The 21,050-nt window shown below is 36.8% G+C and overlaps 1 protein-coding gene across 3 annotated transcripts in view; it reads right to left on the minus strand.

Annotated features, from left to right (window-relative positions):
* Nucleotides 1-21,050, minus strand: part of LOC130051701 (ankyrin repeat domain-containing protein 33B-like) — a 37,647-nt gene that overhangs the window by 8,993 nt on the left and 7,604 nt on the right. Inside the window, exons 2-5 of one of the 3 annotated variants that reach the window (XM_056154194.1) lie at nt 12,490-12,543; nt 12,139-12,213; nt 5,983-6,036; nt 5,188-5,394 (exon numbers count right to left, since the gene is read on the minus strand). In XM_056154194.1, the coding sequence (XP_056010169.1) occupies nt 5,188-5,361 (174 nt within the window). In that variant the 5' untranslated portion in view covers nt 5,362-5,394; nt 5,983-6,036; nt 12,139-12,213; nt 12,490-12,543. Of the gene's footprint in view, nt 1-5,187; nt 5,395-5,587; nt 6,037-12,138; nt 12,214-12,489; nt 14,685-21,050 lie in introns of those variants that run through there. The other 2 variants (XM_056154193.1, XM_056154195.1) reach the window with 2 other exon arrangements.

The raw sequence follows: 21,050 nt of genomic DNA on the forward strand, positions 1-21,050 counted from the left end.
CAAGGCATCTAAGCGCCATTCACACCCATCGCCTCACTTATAAGGGATCTCAGCGCTGTTCATACCCCTCGCCCCACTTACAAGGCATCTCAGCGCTGTTCACGCCCCTCGCCTCACGAACAAGGCATCTAAGCGCCATTCACACCCATCGCCTCACTTATAAGGGATCTCAACGCTGTTCATACCCCTCGCCCCACTTACAAGGCATCTCAGCGCTGTTCACGCCCCTCGCCTCACGAACAAGGCATCTAAGCGCCATTCACACCCATCGCCTCACTTATAAGGGATCTCAGCGCTGTTCATACCCCTCGCCCCACTTACAAGGCATCTCAGCGCTGTTCACGCCCCTCGCCTCACGAACAAGGCATCTAAGCGCTGTTCACACCCCTCGCCTCACTAACCAGGGATCTAAGCACTGTTCACACCCCTTGCCTCACTTATAAGGGATCTCAGCACTGCTCACACCCCTCGCCTCACTTACAAGGCAACTAAGCACTGTTCGCACCCCTCGCCTCACTTATAAGGGATCTCAGCGCTGTTCACGCCCCTCGCCTCACGAACAAGGCATATCTAAGCGCTGTTCGCACCCCTTGCCTCACTAACCAGGGATCTAAGCGCTGTTCACGCCCCTCGCCCCACTTACAAGGCATCTCAGCGCTGTTCACGCCCCTCGCTTCACGAACAAGGCATCTAAGCGCCATTCACACCCATCGCCTCACTTATAAGGGATCTCAGCGCTGTTCATACCCCTCGCCCCACTTACAAGGCATCTCAGCGCTGTTCACGCCCCTCGCCTCACGAACAAGGCATCTAAGCGCCATTCACACCCATCGCCTCACTTATAAGGGATCTCAGCGCTGTTCATACCCCTCGCCCCACTTACAAGGCATCTCAGCGCTGTTCACGCCCCTCGCCTCACGAACAAGGCATCTAAGCGCCATTCACACCCATCGCCTCACTTATAAGGGATCTCAGCGCTGTTCATACCCCTCGCCCCACTTACAAGGCATCTCAGCGCTGTTCACGCCCCTCGCCTCACGAACAAGGCATCTAAGCGCTGTTCACACCCCTCGCCTCACTAACCAGGGATCTAAGCACTGTTCGCACCCCTTGCCTCACTTATAAGGCATCTCAGCGCTGTTCACACCCCTCGCCTCACTAACCAGGGATCTAAGCGCTGTTCGCACTCCTTGCCTCACTTATAAGGGATCTCAGCGCTGTTCACACCCCTCGCCTCACTTATAAGGGATCTCAGAGCTGTTCACGCCCCTCGCCTTACGAACAGGCATCTAAGCGCTGTTTGCACCCCTTGCCTCACTAACCAGGGATCTCAGCGCTGTTCACGCCCCTCGCTTCACGAACAAGGCATCTAAGCGACATTCACACCCATCGCCTCACTTTTAAGGGATCTCAGCGCTGTTCACACCCCTCGCCTCACTTTTGGCACGCTGTTTTTGGCTATATTTAGCTCTAAAACTTCATAGTTATTCGGATTTCAAACATTTCGGTTGAGCATCACTGAAGAGACATTATTTGTCGAAATGCGCATCTGGTGCATCAAAATTGGTACCGTATAAGTTTTAAATTATGACCATTGGGTCGAGGCCTCTGCTGGTGGACTGTTAGTCCCCGAGGGTCTCTACAGCCCAGTAGCTAAGTACTTCGTTACTAGCTTGAAAATACGGATGTATATTTAATTGCTGTTATAAAATTTAGAAATTCATTTCAAAATTAAGGATTGTCTCCCTCATGCATAGCTCTTATCCTTGGACGAATTTGCCTCCACTTTTTTGGCACGCTGTTTTTGGCTATATTTAGCTCTAAAACTTCATAGTTATTTCGGATTTCAAACATTTCGGTTGAGCATCACTGAAGAGACATTATTTGTCGAAATGCGCATCTGGTGCATCAAAATTGGTACCGTATAAGTTTTACATAATAAGGGATCTCAGCGCTGTTCACACCCCTCGCCTCATTTATAAGGGATCTCAGCGCTGTTCACGCCCCTCGCCTCACGAACAAGGCATCTAAGCGCTGTTCACACCCCTCGCCTCACTAACCAGGGATCTAAGCGCTGTTCGCACTCCTTGCCTCACTTACAAGGAATCTCAGCGCTGTTCACACTCCTCGCCTCACTTATAAGGGATCTCAGCGCTGTTCACACCCCTCGCCTCACTTATAAGGGATCTAAGCGCTGTTCACGCCCCTCGCCCCACTTACAAGGCATCTCAACGCTGTTCACGCCCCTCGCCTCACTAACAAGGCATCTAAGCGCCATTCACACCCCTCGCCTCACTAACCAGGGATCTAAGCGATGTTCGCACCCCTTGTCTCACTTATAAGGGATCTCAGCGCTGTTCACGCCCCTCACCTCAAGAACAAGGTATCTAAGCGCCATTCACACCCCTCGCCTCACTAACCAGGGATCTAAGCACTGTTCGCACCCCTTGCCTCACTTATAAGGGATCTCAGCGCTGTTCGCACCCCTCACCTCACTTATAAGGGATTCAAGCGCTCCTAAAATCCCTAGTCTTACCTACATGTAATATGAACTCTCATCATGCCCCTAGACTAACCTCTATGGGATTTAGGCGCTCTTCGCACCCCAAGCTTCACCTACAGAAGATCGACACTATATAGCCTCGATTATAATTAAGCCCAAGTTATAAACCGAAATATAGGTAAACGTTTGCCATATGCAGCCATATTGTTTTATTAGATTTGGTTGAAAACAAATTAAATTGGAAACATTTAGGGAGGGCTCATATTATATATATGGTATAAAGAAAGTCCGTAGTTTTTTTATGCTAAAAGAAAACGCGATATTGAGCTAATCTAGACTCCATACATGCATAATTATCCCCAAGTCACAAAAGGAGAGAGAGAAAAAAAACACACACACACCCCCACCCCCATCCCAAAATCGAGCCAATGGGAGAATTTTTACATGTAGCTTCTGTATAAGGTAGTTTTGAAAATGAACATCTCAGTACAGAGTACATAGAGATTAATGAACCTATCAGTAATTGCTAATTTTGATGTATTTACTTCGTTGCATAGTGGGTGGTCATATCTGTGATGTACGTAACTGTGAATACTTATATACTTACCTCTTATCATAGTGGGCGGCTATATCTGCCATTTACGTAATACCACCTATACAGTACTTAATTGTGATAATATTGTACATGTCTGTTAATTAAGAGATTGAAATATCAAAATTATTCATTATGCAGTATCTCTACAAAGCTGAAATGACAGTACACATATTGTGACAATGTAAATACAGCGATACATAATTGGCAAGTGTAATCACCATCAATAACACAGCCATCTGTTCTTTGGTATCCAGAAAATCTTCCAACATCAGCAAGATCGATTAATATGTACAAAACTTCGCTCCGCAGGGAGTCGTTGATCACTCCTCTGTTAATGAATTTTGTATCAAGCCATTGCGTTAATGGTAAACGTACTACGTCCCATAGGTTTTACTCTTTTAACAGTTTGGGTCCACTGGTCAGCTCTAAGCTCGAGACATCGCTGACATGTTAAGTGATTGTAGTTCTCGAAACAAATATTAATGATGTAATATTTGCATGAATCAATGCAGTTTGGTTGAGGTGTTCGTATATTTATGTATCGCTGATGAACGTCTGAGTAAAACTTGGTTTGCCCCTGTATTAAAGATTTACTTTTAATTTAAACTTCGATGCACTTACGTGTATGTTAGCTTCCTAAACAGCTTATAAACTGGACTTCCTTCAAATCTATATCATATCGAGATAACATTGAATTCGATATTTAATTTCATGTACAGGGATTTGTCTCAACTTCTCTTTCATGATATGACCGAGGCATAAACTTGAGGTACGTCCGCGGGCCGCTGTACGAGTTTTATATACTTCTTCCTAAGGGTGAATACCCATTAAATTTCACTGATCTCATGTTTTATTTCTTGTTAAACGCTGATTTTTCAACTTGAAAACGTAAGAAAGGAAAAATTAAAGGACCACAATGACATTATCAGAACACGTGAAACACAATTTTAAAAAGGATTTGGACTCCATATCTGGGATTTTATTCACAAAGGTTTAATGATTTCGGTTTGGGGTTATCGTTTTATTTTTAAATAATTTAAAAAAACAAAACAAATACCAAAGCATTTGTTTCACAAAATGGTTTCCTATCAGAGGAACTTGAAATATAAAGAGGTTAATTGTATATCGCTGGACCCTTATTTATTTCTACTTTGTGCAGAAATTTTGGTTATTCCTGTCAAACAGAATACAAATATAGTTACAGGTAATGGTAAGGAACACAAACGCTCTCAATATGATGGCACGACTTTAGCTTTCGAAGGTTCACTTAAATTTATTTTTGCTGCACTTGACACTATAGAGTAAATAAACTACAATTCAACTTTCTCAGACTAAAAATAAACAGCTCCAAAAAAGTTTGGATAGGCTCTATAAACCCTCTACAAGCACATCACCATGACCGGTTTTCGCGGCGATCAGAAGCCCCGACCTCGGGCGGTAGTTATAGCACCCAGTTCGCGGGCTGCTGGAGACGGGGGACCGGCCGTCGACGCTTACGTCTGCGGCTACTGCTCTTTAGGTGGTGGCGCTAACTGCGAGTGTGCACTGGATGGGATGCGCGTCGGTGCCCGAAGGTCGGTAGTTACATACAAAATGGAAACTAGAGTGGGGATATTCTTTCAGTTTACTGGGAATAGAATTCTCTGCTTGTAGATATGGAAAAAGTTCATCTAAACTAAAGTATTCAGATGCAAAAAACAAAAGCTTTGATACACTTTGGAATAGAAGAATACTCATACCCACTAGTCGAGTCACATTTGTCTTAATTCCGTACACCAAACAATATATTCTCAACTGTTTAAAACAGAACTTCCCTTATCACTGGGCTGTTACATTACCCTTTCTTGAGATACAAGGTTGAAAAGTTTGTAGCAATTAAATCATATGAAGTTTTGAAATTTGACTCAATGAATAAAAATCATATAGAAGTTCATGTGTTTATCAAAAATCTCTCATTTTAACACACACACCCCAAAAACCCCAACAAATTGAAATTAAAATGAAATTAAAACAGAGCAACACCCATTTACTTCATTACTTATACGTAATGAATAAGTTACTATCTGATCATTGAACTCTTGTAACATACCTTACCAGTTTGATCTCTTTCGTTCAATTCCTCGTCTGTAGGAGTATCATCAAGTATATTTTGAATTGCTTCAAAATCATATTCCAAAACCGCTTCCAAAAGTGTGTACTCGTCGTAGAAATCGTCTGAAAACGTCATTATGAGATTGTCTCTTCGACGATGATCGTCAGCCATTTATGCCAACTTTTAAATCATTGAGAAATATATCTGTAAAAAACAACGACATGTCGCCTGACACTTTTAATCGGCCAATCAAAATGAGTAAAAAAAATTTGAATGCTAACTTATGACCTAGGTTTGATACACTGTACTTGCCGCATGAATGATGAATAAAATTTGTAATAAGCATTTATAAAACTCCCAGAAAATTCTGTAAATATCTCTTCGGATGGCAACTTACAACAAATGATGATATTCGATCACAAGTCTGAATAGATTAATTCCGGCATATGCGACGTGTTGCTAAATAGACATGTAGGTAAACGTACAGGAGAACACGTGAAAATACCTAATTGGCAATATCGAGTCACTATTGAAAATCCCATCGCAGCAGATCATTTATATCTGGTAACACATCACTAGCAATGCGTGCACCGAGAATTATACCATCCGAAAAAATATACGAGTAGCCAAGGGGGTTCGTGTGGATTCCTCGTCAAAATGAAGCGAGACTGCTCCTGTTAGTCAATTCTGTTACTGACAAATCAATTGATGTGAAGAGTCTATGAATTGATAAAAATCCTTATGTATTCCATTCACGCTCACGAAGCAAGTCCAGTTTTGATAGCTGCTTACCTATGTCAATCGACAATCTTTGTGCAAACAGAGTTAATGTGACCAAATGGGTATCTGAAAAGAAAAAAAACCTGACGTCATTTCCATATGAGATCAATGTCAATTTACAAATCCAATATACCGCTGTAAAGAAATTATCACATCATCGTTACATAAAAAAAATAATACCTGAATATATGTTTTATTGATTCCTTTTTTGTATTTAATCAGCCATAAAACTTTACATAAAATCGAAAAGCATTCCAATACAAACTGTACAGTAGCATAAGAATACAAGAAAAATCAGATAAATGAGAAGTTGGTCTATTGATTGAGAACTTGTTTTGCCTGCGTGAAATTCGAATCGAGATAAAAACACACGACAAAACAAACAATATTCAGCTTGAAGTTCAGATTAAAAGAACTTATAAGAATCAGTTGAGAAAAATGCGCATTTGTGAAACACTATTGCCCTGGCCGTTTACCACTGTGCAAAGTTGATCTTGTTCGTTTAAATGTTTAAATGACCTTGACTTCAAACAATCGCATAGCCTTGACCTTTCCGTTTATCAAGTATAAATAACGTGTTTAACTAGTTCAAAAGTTCGTCGGGTGGAGACGTTAAAGGTTCACGCTTTATCAGTTTTCTGATGAAATATCACAAATTCAACGTAAAAATACTCTATAATTAATCAATCTAGTTTTCAGGATTGTTGCATTTTTGTAATGTTTATTAGTCACAATTCCTTAGCATGAATTGCAGTATTGTGTTTTTAGTTTGTTAGATTTCTAAATGTTTGATATGATTTTTTGCCAGAATTAGTTAATAAATGACCATTCTAATTCCTCAAACCGTGTGATGTGTTTAATTGTGTCAAGCAGAGCACCACCCTATCAGTTATCCATAAAATACTATATAATTAATCAATCATTAGTTCAAAAGTTATGATTGATTAATTAATGTTTTCCGCTACACTCAACAATTTTTCAGTTATATGGTGGCGCCCAGTTTTTATTGGTGGAAGAGAGAACCCAGATACAATGTACCTGGGAAGAGACCACCGACCTTCCGCAAGTAAACTGGGGAACTTTCTCACTTACCGGCGCGAGCGGAATTTGAACCCGCGCCGAGCAGAGGTGAAAGGCTGTGTGATCGTGAGCGCGATGCTCTAACCACTCCGCCATGGAGGCCCACGGAGGCCCCTCAAAAGTTATGACAGACAGATCTACCTAAACAATATCTAACCGATCATAGATCTCAGGAACAAAAAACAATGAAAAATGCTTGATTATAGAAGTTTTCAACGTCAAGTACCGGGTTCAACGCAAAATTGTAGAGTTCGTTTGGTGGTATAGCTCTTACAAAATATAAACACCAATGGAAGTGTAGAGTGAAAAGGCGAGGATAATGAACATTGATCAATGTGATAAATCCTATAAAGAAACAAAACTAAGAGTACGGCAAACACGGTCCCCTGGACATGCCAGAGGTGGATTACTGAAGGTACCTGCCTAAGAGGAGTAAGCATCACCTGTCCACCGGTCACACCCACCGTGAGCTCTGTATCTTGATCAGGTGAACTGAGTAATCCGTAGTCAAAGTTAGTATGCAAAGAATGGCCTAACAAAAGGTATGAAATACGTCAGACAGCATTCAACCTAATGACAGATTGTATCGTATAACGACCATACAATATGCAAATGGTTTACTTTAAACAAGACCTGTAACATCAACCTATAATCAGTAGCCTGCACCTATTTAAAAATTGATCATACGAAGAACATGTTTTTGCAAATCGAATCAGTTGAAAGATACAAACACCATTTGCAGAGTTTAACTATTTCCATGATCTTTATCTTAGACCAGCATGTATAATGTTGTTATCAGCCGGTTTTGTGTTGTTGGTCTATTTGTTAATTACAGTGTATATGTTGATTGGTTAGCAGTAGTTGATCTATTTGTTTATTGTATGTTGATTGATTAGCAGTTGTTGGTATATTTGTTAATTACAGTGTATATGTTGATTGGTTAGCAGTTGTTGGTCTATTTGTTTATTGTATGTTGATTGGTTAGCAGTAGTTGATCTATTTGTTTATTGTATGTTGATTGGTTAGCAGTAGTTGATCTATTTGTTTATTGTATGTTGATTGGTTAGCAGTTGTTGGTCTATTTGTTTATTGTATGTTGATTGATTAGCAGTTGTTGGTCTATTTGTTTATTGTATGTTGATTGGTTAGCAGTTGTTAATCTATTTGTTTACTGTATGTTGATTGATTAGCAGTTGTTGGTATATTTGTTTGTTATATGTTGATTGGTTAGCAGTTGTTGGTATATTTGTTTGTTATATGTTGATTGGTTAGCAGTTGTTGGTCTATTTGTTTATTGTATGTTGATTGGTTAGCAGTTGTTAATCTATTTGTTTATTGTATGTTGATTGATTAGCAGTTGTTGGTCTATTTGTTTATTGTATGTTGATTGGTTAGCAGTTGTTGGTCTATTTGTTTATTGTATGTTGATTGGTTAGCAGTTGTTGGTATATTTGTTTGTTATATGTTGATTGGTTAGCAGTTGTTGGTATATTTGTTTGTTATATGTTGATTGGTTAGCAGTTGTTGGTCTATTTGTTTATTGTATGTTGATTGGTTAGCAGTTGTTAATCTATTTGTTTATTGTATGTTGATTGATTAGCAGTTGTTGGTCTATTTGTTTATTGTATGTTGATTGGTTAGCAGTTGTTGGTCTATTTGTTTATTGTATGTTGATTGGTTAGCAGTTGTTGGTATATTTGTTTGTTATATGTTGATTGGTTAGCAGTTGTTGGTATATTTGTTTGTTATATGTTGATTGGTTAGCAGTTGTTGGTCTATTTGTTTATTGTATGTTGATTGGTTAGCAGTTTTTAGTATGTTTGTTTATTGTATGTTGATTGATTAGCAGTTGTTGGTATATTTGTTTATCATAAGTTGGTTTACTGGGATTTGGTCTGTGTGCTAATAGCATTACGAAAAATAATACTGTGAATACATACGATTTTTCGCAACTACGTGGATCTTAAAATGCAATATTATAAATTCATCAAACATTTGACCTTGATTTTCACTCGATTAGATATGAAATCAATTCAAAATATATGACAAATTTGACCTTTGGTCATTTCATATGTTAATCTGGACTCTACTTTTACTTCGTTATATCGCTTGACTGAATATAAATTATTTGTCTTGTGTAACTTAGATACCCACGGTATCGCTTGCGACCAAGGCTGATACAAACAAGGGAGCCCAAACCAAACTGCTCTCAATCTTTGACCTCGGAGCATAAAATCAAGTATTACAGTACCAAATTAGTCACCCAAACTGATATTAGTAGTGCTGACCGAGAATATAGACAAAAGATTGGCGTATAATACACTTAAGACATGGCTCGTTTCCAAGAACTTGATTTTCTTTGAATTATTCATGTGCATGTATTTCTCGTACTTGATCAAAATGTACCACCTCTATTCACAAAACACATTCAACTGCATGTTATGCGTAAAGAAAGGCTTGTCTTTTAAAAGTGCTTTGTTTTGAAATAAACTGTTCCGAGAAAAAATTTAAAATGAGAAATTCCTGATAATGATCAATTCTTTTGGAACTCAAAACAAATTACATGTATTATGAAACTTACTGTTGATCATATATAGGCATTTCAAGCTCACATGCAATTATACATTACAGATACACGATAGCTTAATAGTTGTGAATAATGTAAAGCTTTGATTCAGTCGATATTTTACAAAGCTCTTCATCGACTTTTCATGAACAAGTTTTAAATTTTTAGAAATCAGAAACATAACATGGTATGTGAAACAAAAACCCTTTAAGGTTGTATTTAATTGTCTCCATTTTGACGTAGGCCTAATTAAGAAAAAACCCGTGAATCCGTGTTATATTCATATTAAATCACTTGTTGTTTTAGTAGTCCAGAAAATGATTTCATCAACCATCAAAACTTCGAAAAAAGGGCATCCGTTTGTTTCAGTACTACACTGAAATCTTTAAGTAACCATCTAATCGATTTCTTCCGTTAGGCAAAATAATCCATAATGTAAGTGATTTTTACTCCTGTCTTATCCTACGAGTACCGGTAGATAGAATTTGAGCTGCCTCATTTCTTAACATAAATTTACAAATTCAGGACCGGATGAACATGAACGTGTAAATCACCAGAAGGTATGATAATACTGAAATAATTGTTGAAATTATTAATTTAAGAAATTTTTAAGTGTAGATGTAGTGTATTACCCGGAGTATTTTGTAAATGTTTGAGACACATTGTACCTTTTTGTCTAGGCATTCAAAATTTTATGTTGGTCTGAAATCGAAAACAAATTCAACCTTTACTATTTAATTCAAATGTTCGTTTCGTTTCCGAAGGCTAGGTTGCGGGGAAAATGATAAACATTTTCAAGGAAACCTACTAATGCGGGCACCAACTTAGTGGGTATCTGTATAAAATGCGAATCGAAACGAAACCTACAGAAACAAATTCTACCGAAACGAAATCTAACGAAACAGAACAAAACAAATCGTATAACCGAACTTTTAAATTGGTAATGTTAGGCCCTTGTGAAAGTTACCACATATCAATGACAACCCCCCCCCCCCCCCCCCCATTTAATATGGTCCGTCAGTCAATATCAAACATTGTTTGAAGAAACGTAGAGAGCAAGAGCACATTCAACAAGAGCAAAAATTACCGAAACATGTATTTTTATCCAAAGGCGGATCCATCGCCGACGACCACCCCCCGTTTATTATGTTTCCTCAGACCTCGAACCTGTAACTAACCGCCCTTCCCATTCTGATATTTCACGCACCAGATTTCCAACAATATCTCCAAGGACGAGGTGCTACAGGTACTATAGTTCGTAAGGTAGAACTGATTGGATCATGCGGAACTTACCATGCACGGAACTGTATCTCGGTATCAAGCCCACCATTAATATTTCAAAAGCTACTTGACAGCAGTACACAGAGACAATCGTACTGATATAACCGGTACAAGCAGACAATCGTACTGATATAACCGGTACAAGCAGACAATCATACTGATATAACCGGTACAAGCAGTTAATCATACTGATATAACCGGTACAAGCAGTTAATCATACTGATATAACCGGTACAAGCAGTTAATCATACTGATATAACCGGTAAAAGCAGACAATCACACTGATATAATCGGTAAAAGCAGACAATCATACTGATATAACCAGTAAAAGCAGACAATCATACTGATATAATCGGTAAAAGCAGACAATCATACTGATATAACCGGTACAAGCAGACAATCCAGTTAATCATACTGATATAACCGGTACAAGCAGACAATCACACTGATATAATCGGTACAAGCAGACAATCATACTGATATAACCGGTACAAGCAGTTAATCATACTGATATAACCGGTACAAGCAGTTAATCATATGTTTTATGAAAACAAATTATATACCGGTACAAGCAGACAATAATTTAATAAGGTACAAATTTGTGTTATTTGATAATTTGTTTCATAATGTAAAACGTCTGAAGATTTTTTAAAAATGAAAGCGCTTACGTTTTACAACGTGTTGTCATATTTTATTTAATATTTTACCTATTGATTACCGGACACTGAGGCAATTTTTCACATTTTGGAGATATATATATATATATATATATATATATATATATATATATATATATATAGTAAAGCTTATCATTACATCAAGTTAATTTAAGTTTTATTATATCAACATACTGCCACGCAAACTTTGGAAGATTTTTATGAAATTCCGGATGCACAGTGGAGACTGGGAGATGGTACAACATCCCTCTCAATGAAAGAATTTGTAAATTATGTAACTTTATACAAAGTGCTGATAAATTTCATTATATCCTTGAATGTAAAGAACTAATGAATTTAAAAAAGAAATATACCAGATACTGTACATCTCCAAATATCCCCAAGTGTTGCTTACTTATGTCGACAACTAACTTTACAGTTCACAACATTAAAAATCTATGCAAGTTTCTTGCTAAAAGTATATGATATAGTCAATAGTCTGTTCTCCATGCCTTCCATGTCTCTCCATTACAACATATTTTGTATATACTGTATATCTGAACGTATATATCATCTCCTATATACCTCTGACGTTGTCAAACTGTTACTGCGTGCTGGAGATCCCCTGTAGACCGGCCCCACGTACCGTGATTCTTCTATCTTGATCAAGTAAGATTAAACTATGTTAAAATCTGTATGCGAGGATGTTAATCAAAGTGAAAAATCAATTTCGATGACAGAGAAATTGCACTTATGTCTGTGTTTAAGAAAATATTAAATGTAACCTTGCCGTCAAATGGTCATGATCAGTTTGATCAATTCAACGCTTTATTGTCAGAGAGAGAGAGAGAGAGAGAGAGAGAGAGAGAGAGAGAATATCGTGTAGTTATCAATATTAATATGATACCACAATGCCATACAACCGATTGCACATACATCGCATTCCAATCAGCAGCCCTGGTCATTCCGGGACGTTCCACCTTGGTTACCCTAAGACACGAAAACTTGCTGAAATCTTCAATTACAAAAACACTTTTCAAACATTACCAGTAATGTAATCAACATTTCATGATTACTTTTTGACCTATATTTAAGAAATAATGAACTTGTTGGATACTACTAGCAACCCTAGAAGTGGAGATAATAAAAACTGAACCGGATTAGTGAAACGGCCGCCAGGTTTTCCTATAGAGAGTTATTCTACAACGAGATAATCATTTCTATTCCACTGCGATGGTGATTCTGTGGGGAATGTACAGCCACTGTAGTAAATTTATAAAATGTTGATAAGCCCCAGGTCACAAAGACAAGTCTTACGAACGTCGATAGATTTACTGGATATTGTTTAACGAGATTTTTTCATTCATATGGAGACGTCACCACTGCCGGTGAGGGGCTGCAAAATTTATACCTCTGCTAGTGTGGCCTTTGAGCAGGGAGAGATCTTTATCGTGCCACACTTGCTGTGACAAGGAGTCTTGTTTTTTATGGTCCCATCCGAAGGACCGCCCCATTTAATCGCCTCTTACGATAAGCAATGGGTACTGAGGACCATTCTAACCCGGATCCACACGGGACTAGATTTACTGGAAGCTATACAACAGCGGAACATGTAGAATGTGTACGGTGTTCAGTTTTTCTGCAATCCTTTCCCGGGTTATAGCACAATAGAATGTAAAAACAGTTTGACATAGATAAACCTCGGCTAAGTCCATGCCAATTGTATCTTGTCAAGTCAAAGTCAACCACTTTGTCATTTTACTACCAAGTTTTATTTAAATTCTTTCTATTGTTTTATCATTTCCTTTATAGCTCTTGCAGGTCTTTTATTAGTACATTATCATTGATTATTAGCACAAACATTGTACAGAGCATAGAAACTACATGTATATGTAATTTTGCGCTTTATAAATGAATAAAATAATAATAATAATTGTTTAGTATAGGCTGCATGTACCATGATAGAGAATTTGTAAACAGACCACTTGACTCACCTCAACTGTGCCACTCTTTAAATGCTTGGAGAAACAAAGAAGAGCTATTTGAAAGGTTGAAGCATTTTAGGGGGGAAAATCACGCAGGCTCATTGCGTTAATCCACCAATTATAAAATGTGACAAAATGAGTACCATGGAATTTTTAGGATAATGCCATCTAGAATCGTAGGCGCCATTATCATCGGTTCATATAACATGTTGTGTGTTTGTGATTGCATCGGTTGATTTTCGTAATTGATTATGTACAAATTTCCTTTTGGGAAATGTATGTTTTATTTCGATATTTACGTTCCGCCGCTCTTTGGAGTGACCTCGTGCCACAGTCTTACGAATGTTTGGCAGCTTTGTGAATTTACTGCGTTCAGTAATTGACGTAGAAACGTAAATCAAAACTGATATCATGCAAGAAGGAGAAGCTGTGATGACATATCACTTCTATAGACTATGACCAATGAAAATGTTTTCATTGAAGAACGAAGGGTAACACTATTCATATTTGTGTATGATGTATTTAATAAAAGGGCATATATCTAATGTTTTATTGTCTTATTTACTAAGTCAGTCTGATAAATACACCCACTCTATGCATAAAAGCAAAATAAATTCTTTTCTCCTTTAGTCATGCTATTTTTTTTTATAATTCCTTCAATTTATGATGAAAGTCTTACTATAATTTCAGCAGAATGGATTTCTACATCATGTGCTGAATTATATTATATAACGTTTTATGCCCCAGTCAAGATTTTTTCACTCATATCTTTAGGTGAAGTGCCACAAATTTTGACATACTGTATGCATGGCGTTCAGGGCCGAATTAGTGGAGGCTCTTCATTGTGCCATTCAGACAATTGTACAGATTCATTCTAAACTTAACAGAAGTTCATACAGACAGTTACACAGACACATCCTAAACTTAACAGAAGTTCATACAGACAGTTACGCAGACACATTCTAAATTGACAAAAGTCCGTACAGACAGTTACGCAGACACATTCTAAATTGACAAAAGTCCGTACAGACAGTTACGCAGACACATCCTAAACTTAACAGAAGTCCATACAGACAGTTACAGAGACACATCCTAAACTTAACAGAAGTCCATATAGACAGTTACACAAACACATCCTAAACTTAACAGAAGTTCATATAGACAGTTACACAGACACATCCTAAACTTAACAGAAGTCCATACAGACAGTTACACAGACACATCCTAAACTTAACAGAAGTCCATACAGACAGTTACACAGACACATTCTAAACTTGACAAAAGTCAATTCAGTCCCAGTTTAGGTAAATATATATAAGATATAATTTTGTGGAATGATTTACAGGAAAATTTACAATCTGAAACATTAAAAGGGCGTTTGGGAATGATTTTCAGCTGTCATGTACATTGTATACTAGTATAAATAACGTTTTGGATCTGTTAAAATATTTTTTGATGATCCTTTTAAAGAAAAGAAATAATGATATTAGGTATATAAACTTTAAAATGTTTGGATATGGGCATAGGAGAATGTACAGTTAGAAAAACTTTGAAAATTCTAATCTTTTTGATTTTTTTTTTTTTGGACATTTCAAAATAGTGTCTTTCCGATTTTGCTTGTTATCTTGGACTTTCACATGTTATATTTCTATAAAATCTGTACGTCTTTCCATTGGCCTCAGAGAAATAAGATTATGTTATCAACAAGAGCACCAACACAATTTTCAGAAAATATAGGAGAAACCTCTATCTGAGATGGATGGTAATTAATCGTGCTTTTAATGCTACAGGCACAATATCGATAGATTTTTCAATTTCCTGCTTTAGTTAAGAAGGTTAAGGCGATTTCACAAGCATGTCGATACAGCTGGGTAAGATTGTCTCTGTAAGTCGACATTTTTCAAGTGTTCGGTCTGTTCAGCTGTTTTAGTCACACTTCGTGATGGAGGAATTCTATCAAATCAACCAATCATATCTGTACTTTGTATGCATGCAAGTTAATAATGATTAACATTGTCTGAACTAAATCAATGTGATATTCAAATACATGTATAATAATTCATTTTTGATTAATGTAAGGTTTGGCTCAAATGTTATTAAAATTATCAGACTGTCTTCTGTGTGCTTCTGCGGAATCAAAGAAACAGCTACAATTTTCATTCTTTTAACCATGATAAATGAATAGATGGATTTTAAGCGGTAGACTTTTTAAATATAATACCAATGACATCATGACAAAATACAGGGAAACAAAGTACGCTCAATTCATAGCCATTTCAATCAAAATGGACATCAGGATCGTAATGACCCTCTTGGGAATCCATTTTAGAGGCTGGTACACAAAGTCCATAATTAAGTCGTCACATGAAGCACAATTTGTTCTCTATTGATGAAATGGAAATCGCCATATAACACCCCCGTGACGGCATCAAAGCTCTAATTTTATGTAACTTTACTTCATGATTGCCCTCAGCAATGAGCGTGAAAAACACAACGAAACTGTCGTCTGCGTTGTCGATAAATATGATGAATTATAATGTAATTCATTTCAAGGTCATTGGGGATATCTAGAAGTGCTCAGTTTGATAAGTTAGATATAGATTTAGTAGCATTAATTCCAAAAGTGTGTGTGTGTGTGTGTGTGTGTGTGTGTGTGTGTGTGTGTGCGCGCGCGTGCGTGCGCGTCCAGTGCTTTTGTCACGAATGGTCCCAAGTCATTCATGATAAGTCATTGCACAAGACTTGCTAGAACACATTTTTAAGACTTACTTTGAAGTTGAAAGCGCTCAGAATGTAAGAATTGTTTGGAAAAATTAGAGTGATTGTGATATGCACAATTTGCGAAAGATTCTTTTCGGATTTTAATGAAAACCAGAAAGATTTACAGTATTTTCTATTGTGGACCCCGCTGAATAGAAAGACAATTCGCAAGAGAGACAAACCGGTACCAGACTAGAAGTAATGGTTATTACTTAAAATTCGACAAAAATTCGATTTTTTTGCCAAATACACTTTATGAAGTATCGACACATTGACAGAAAATAGTGGCTATCATTTCACACCAAGAAAATGTTTTGCACAAAATATTAAAATATCGTTTGCATTAGAATCCTCCCCGGGTACTTTATTTCAATGTCATTTTCACACCCTAGTGTGTTTTATCACAAGGGACCTGCACCTACAGAATCAACGATAGAATCCAGTGATGAACAGGAATCATATATCCACTCAAAGGACAGTCAGAATACTCACTGCACATTTTCATAGATAAAGAATCTATTATGGGACAACATTTATAAGGACCACCTCGGGGATACCGATTGCATAACATCATGTTCTGTCTGTTATAAAACGCTCAGATAGAAGCCATAGTGGACAGAAGAGAATTATGATAGAAGACAGTAGGTACCTTCCTTCTCAATACAAAATGTTAACTCAATGGAAACTCTGATACATGTATTGCATATACTGTGTCATAAATGTCGTGTGCGTCTAATGAATCACAGGGAATGTCTGTCACATAGAATTTGTTGCTCCTAATTTACACTTAAAGTTCTATCGATTATGCTATAAAATTTACCCACCAAAAATTACAAATTCACATTTCAAATTTCTTTTACTACTGATATTTGATTACCGTATCATGTATGTTACTTTTTCATAAAATCATACTGTATATAGGGCTATCTTTGATCTTCTATCGTTTCGCCACGTTTTAAATTCGCCCATAGTTGTTAAAAGAGAGATAAGAGAAAAACAGTTTCGCCCAGTCTTAAATTAGCCCACAGACAATGAGGAGAAAGGGGTCGAAAATAAAACGGGGCGAATATTTCTTGTATACAGTACTCATGAAATTACTTCAAAATGCTTGTATATTGTATTGCGGTTTACATAGCTCGCCTTTGTGAATGTATTCGTTTTCTTGATTGGATGTTGTCTTTCTAACATAATTTCATAGTGCCCAAAAGAAATGTGCATTTTCCTTATACTACTGGGTATTTGAATTAGGACCAGTAGAGCGATAGACTCCTCCGATACTTTTGGTCTTTCATTTATCTTCCTCTCGTATTGTTGAGATGGCTTGTATAAGGTTATAACATCATCAGAGAGCAGTATGACATACTCAACTATGCTTTTAGTAGATTCATATGAAAGGTGAAGATAACGAACAGAGATCAATCCCATACTCCTATAAGCAATATAAAATAGAGAGTTGGGCAAACACGGACCCCTGGATATACCCGAGGTGGGATTAGGTACTTAGGGGGAATAAGCATCCCCTGTCGACCGGTCACACCCGCCGTGAGTCCTATATCTTGATCAGGTAAACGGAGTTATCCGTAGTCAAAATCAGTGTAAAAAACCAGCTTAATAATCGGCATGAAACACGCCAGACAGCATTTGATCCAATGATAGGTTGTATTGGCAAACTAGATCGTTATAACGTCCATAGAATTTGCGAAATGCTGACTTTAAACGAGACTGTTGGAATCTCTGTACCATCAACTTGTTTGTCAGTAGCCTGCTTCGATTTAAAAACTGACAATACGCAGAAGAAGCTCTTGCGTATCGAATCAGTTGAGAGATATAAACAGCATATGCAGGTGATAATGGAATATTGTTACTTAAATATGGGAAGTTGACGATGGAGAAGTTGAAATAATCCCGTTTGTCATAAAGTTGAGTTGTTAGTTTGCCGTTAATATCTACTTTCAATAAAATATCCAAGTATGAAGCAGAAGTGGACGACTTTGTGATGTCTTTTATTTCCAGTTCACTGGAATATTTTGAATTGACATATGAATGAAAATTATTATTGTTAATAGATAATACGTCGTCGATATATTTAGATGTCGAATTGAAGGCCACAGCATGAGATGTTTTCTTCTCATGTAGAAGTTTTTTAAAAATAAAGTCTGCTTCATAGTAATATGAAAAACATAGCTAACAAAGGAGCACAATTCGTGTCCATGGGAATTCCAACAGACTGTTGGAAGACCTGATCACCAAAGACCACGAAGATATTGTCAATGAGGAACTCCAGCATAATTTTTATTTCAACTTCAGAGTACTTGTGCGTGGAATCGGAGTGGCATTTAATAAAGTAATTTTTGGATGACTGATCGCTAGATAGGAATATCTGCGTTTTCCATTTTTGTTGAAGAAACAACTGTCTATGATGTCAAAAAGTCTAGTCTTTGATTTATCATGATGAATGGTCGTGTAAAGTGTTGAAAAGTCATACGTTTTGATGTTGTTGATTTGAGAAAAGTTTTGTGATTTCAAGTTTACTAAAAGTTCTTTAGAATCCACATTTGATTTACACCACTTCTGGAATATGTAGTCGCACAGTACGTTTGAAGTTTCTCCTTCACAGCTGTTGATATTTTCGTGAGGAGCAAAGATAGGGGCTTACATATATTATCCAGCAATTTCATTCTTCTATCTAATAAGAGAATTACTGAAAGTTTCTTGTAAAAATTGCTGAAGCTTAAAACATATCAAAATTGTCAGGTTTTATGAACTTCCTTGAATTTGTTCATTTTTTTGCATATATTTAGAATGAAAAATTATTTCCAGTTTGGATACATTGGCAATTCATTGACCCATTGAAAACTATGTATTTAACAGAGAATTGTCTCATCTCCTCAACTATATCAATCCCCTGTTTAATTTTCTACTAGAACATTTGCCTGCAGATCAGCAATTTGTGTGTATCACAGCGGCTGTAGCCCTCTATTGTTATTCAAGCCTCGTCAACACGAATAAAACGACGGGGTCATCTGGGAACGAAATATGAATAGAATTTGCGCGAAATATTACTAATAACGATATTTTCAAATTAGATAGTTGATCCTAGAATTTTTTGTGTCTTCCAATTTTATGATTCTTAACAATTTTATTATATTTTTTAACGCAATTTTAAACATCTTGATTGAATTGATATTGTCATAAAATGCTAAAACCATATACATGTACATGTATAATCCTTGCGACGAAATTGGGACTTATTGAATAAACTCTAATGATAACCATGTCTTAATCAAGAGAGATCATAACATCTCGCGAGACTCACCTTTAAATTAAATTAATCAAACTGAAGAAATGTATAACGAGCTTAATAGAAGATGTAGTCTCTAGATCCCGTGCTCACCATCTTACGGGACTAATGGAATACACTCTCCTGTTACCACGTTCCTTAATTCTGTTTAGCGCCATAAGAGAAAGAGCTGTCCACGTGAAAGCTTCTTATCCTGTTCACGTGATAGAGCTCAGTTACTTCAAATATTCTATTAACTGAAAATCTGCCATATAGGAGATTTATAATGGCATTATTACATCATGAAAGTGTAGTATTCACAATATTCCAATCGAAATAATAATCTTGAGATTTCAGTTAGATGCACAGCGTGTCTCCGCGGTAGGCATTCGTTATAGGAAATTTAAAATTTGATGTTATATTCAATGTGTGTAGACGATTTACAAAACCAAATAACTGAAAAATTAAATGGACTCCATTAACGTTGCTTTAAGGACATATGCAGCGTTTCTCAATAATACATATTTTTTGTGAAATTTCACGTATAATTCACTCGTTTTTACAAAACTCTTGGGGTATGTTACCATGTCTGTTTTAAAGTTAGCATAGAGTTAGCGTATGTTGACAGTTCCTGGTTGTTGTAAGTAAAATGTAGAATTATCTCTTACGTATTACTGTAGTAATGGAGAGAGAAAACTGAGCTACCAAGGCCAGATATATACAAGGTTTTGTAATATCATTACAATATAATAGTTAAAAACCTATATACAAGAACTCCTCTTATTGAGGAGATGAAAAAATATAATTTTAGAGAAAATATCAGAAATGTCGCGTATGTCCTTAAGGTATTCTACATAATCAGCTCCCAAAATAGTCTTCATATTGATAAAACAACTGCAGGAATCTAAAATTCATTCTAAGGTCACCGCTATGGATCATTATTATACAAATATTAAAGGACAATCCATAGATAAAGTATATCGAGGCACGAGGTTGATGTGCCGAGATTGGAATATCAGTGGATCATACAGCATCGAAAGCTACAGATATTGTATAATTTTCTATTTCGATGTTTTCCTTCATTTAAACAAACAGTCATACTCGTATAAGTTTCGTGTTTTGATTTCGGCATGCTTTCGGCTGTATCTAATTGGGAAAATTGAATTATAAGGGACCTTGATAGAAACGTCGGCATATTGAAAGATCGTTATACTCCCTCACTTGAAAATGTGTATAAGTAATCACATGGTGGTCCAAGTAGAACAAAGAAAAGATTTTCAAGATTATTAGAAGTAGCAAAATAAAGAATATATGCATGCTATTTTGAACATGCAATTTCTCTGGTGGTATTTCAGATGTCCTACCCCTTTTCCTTTTAAAGGAAAAAAATAAAGAAATAATTTCCCTTCCTTTTCCATGCCATTATGTACCTTATAGTGGCTTATTTCGATCATCAACCATAGTAGATGTCT

This window comes from Ostrea edulis, chromosome 2 (genome assembly GCF_947568905.1).
Source record: "Ostrea edulis chromosome 2, xbOstEdul1.1, whole genome shotgun sequence".
Taxonomy (NCBI): domain Eukaryota; kingdom Metazoa; phylum Mollusca; class Bivalvia; order Ostreida; family Ostreidae; genus Ostrea; species Ostrea edulis.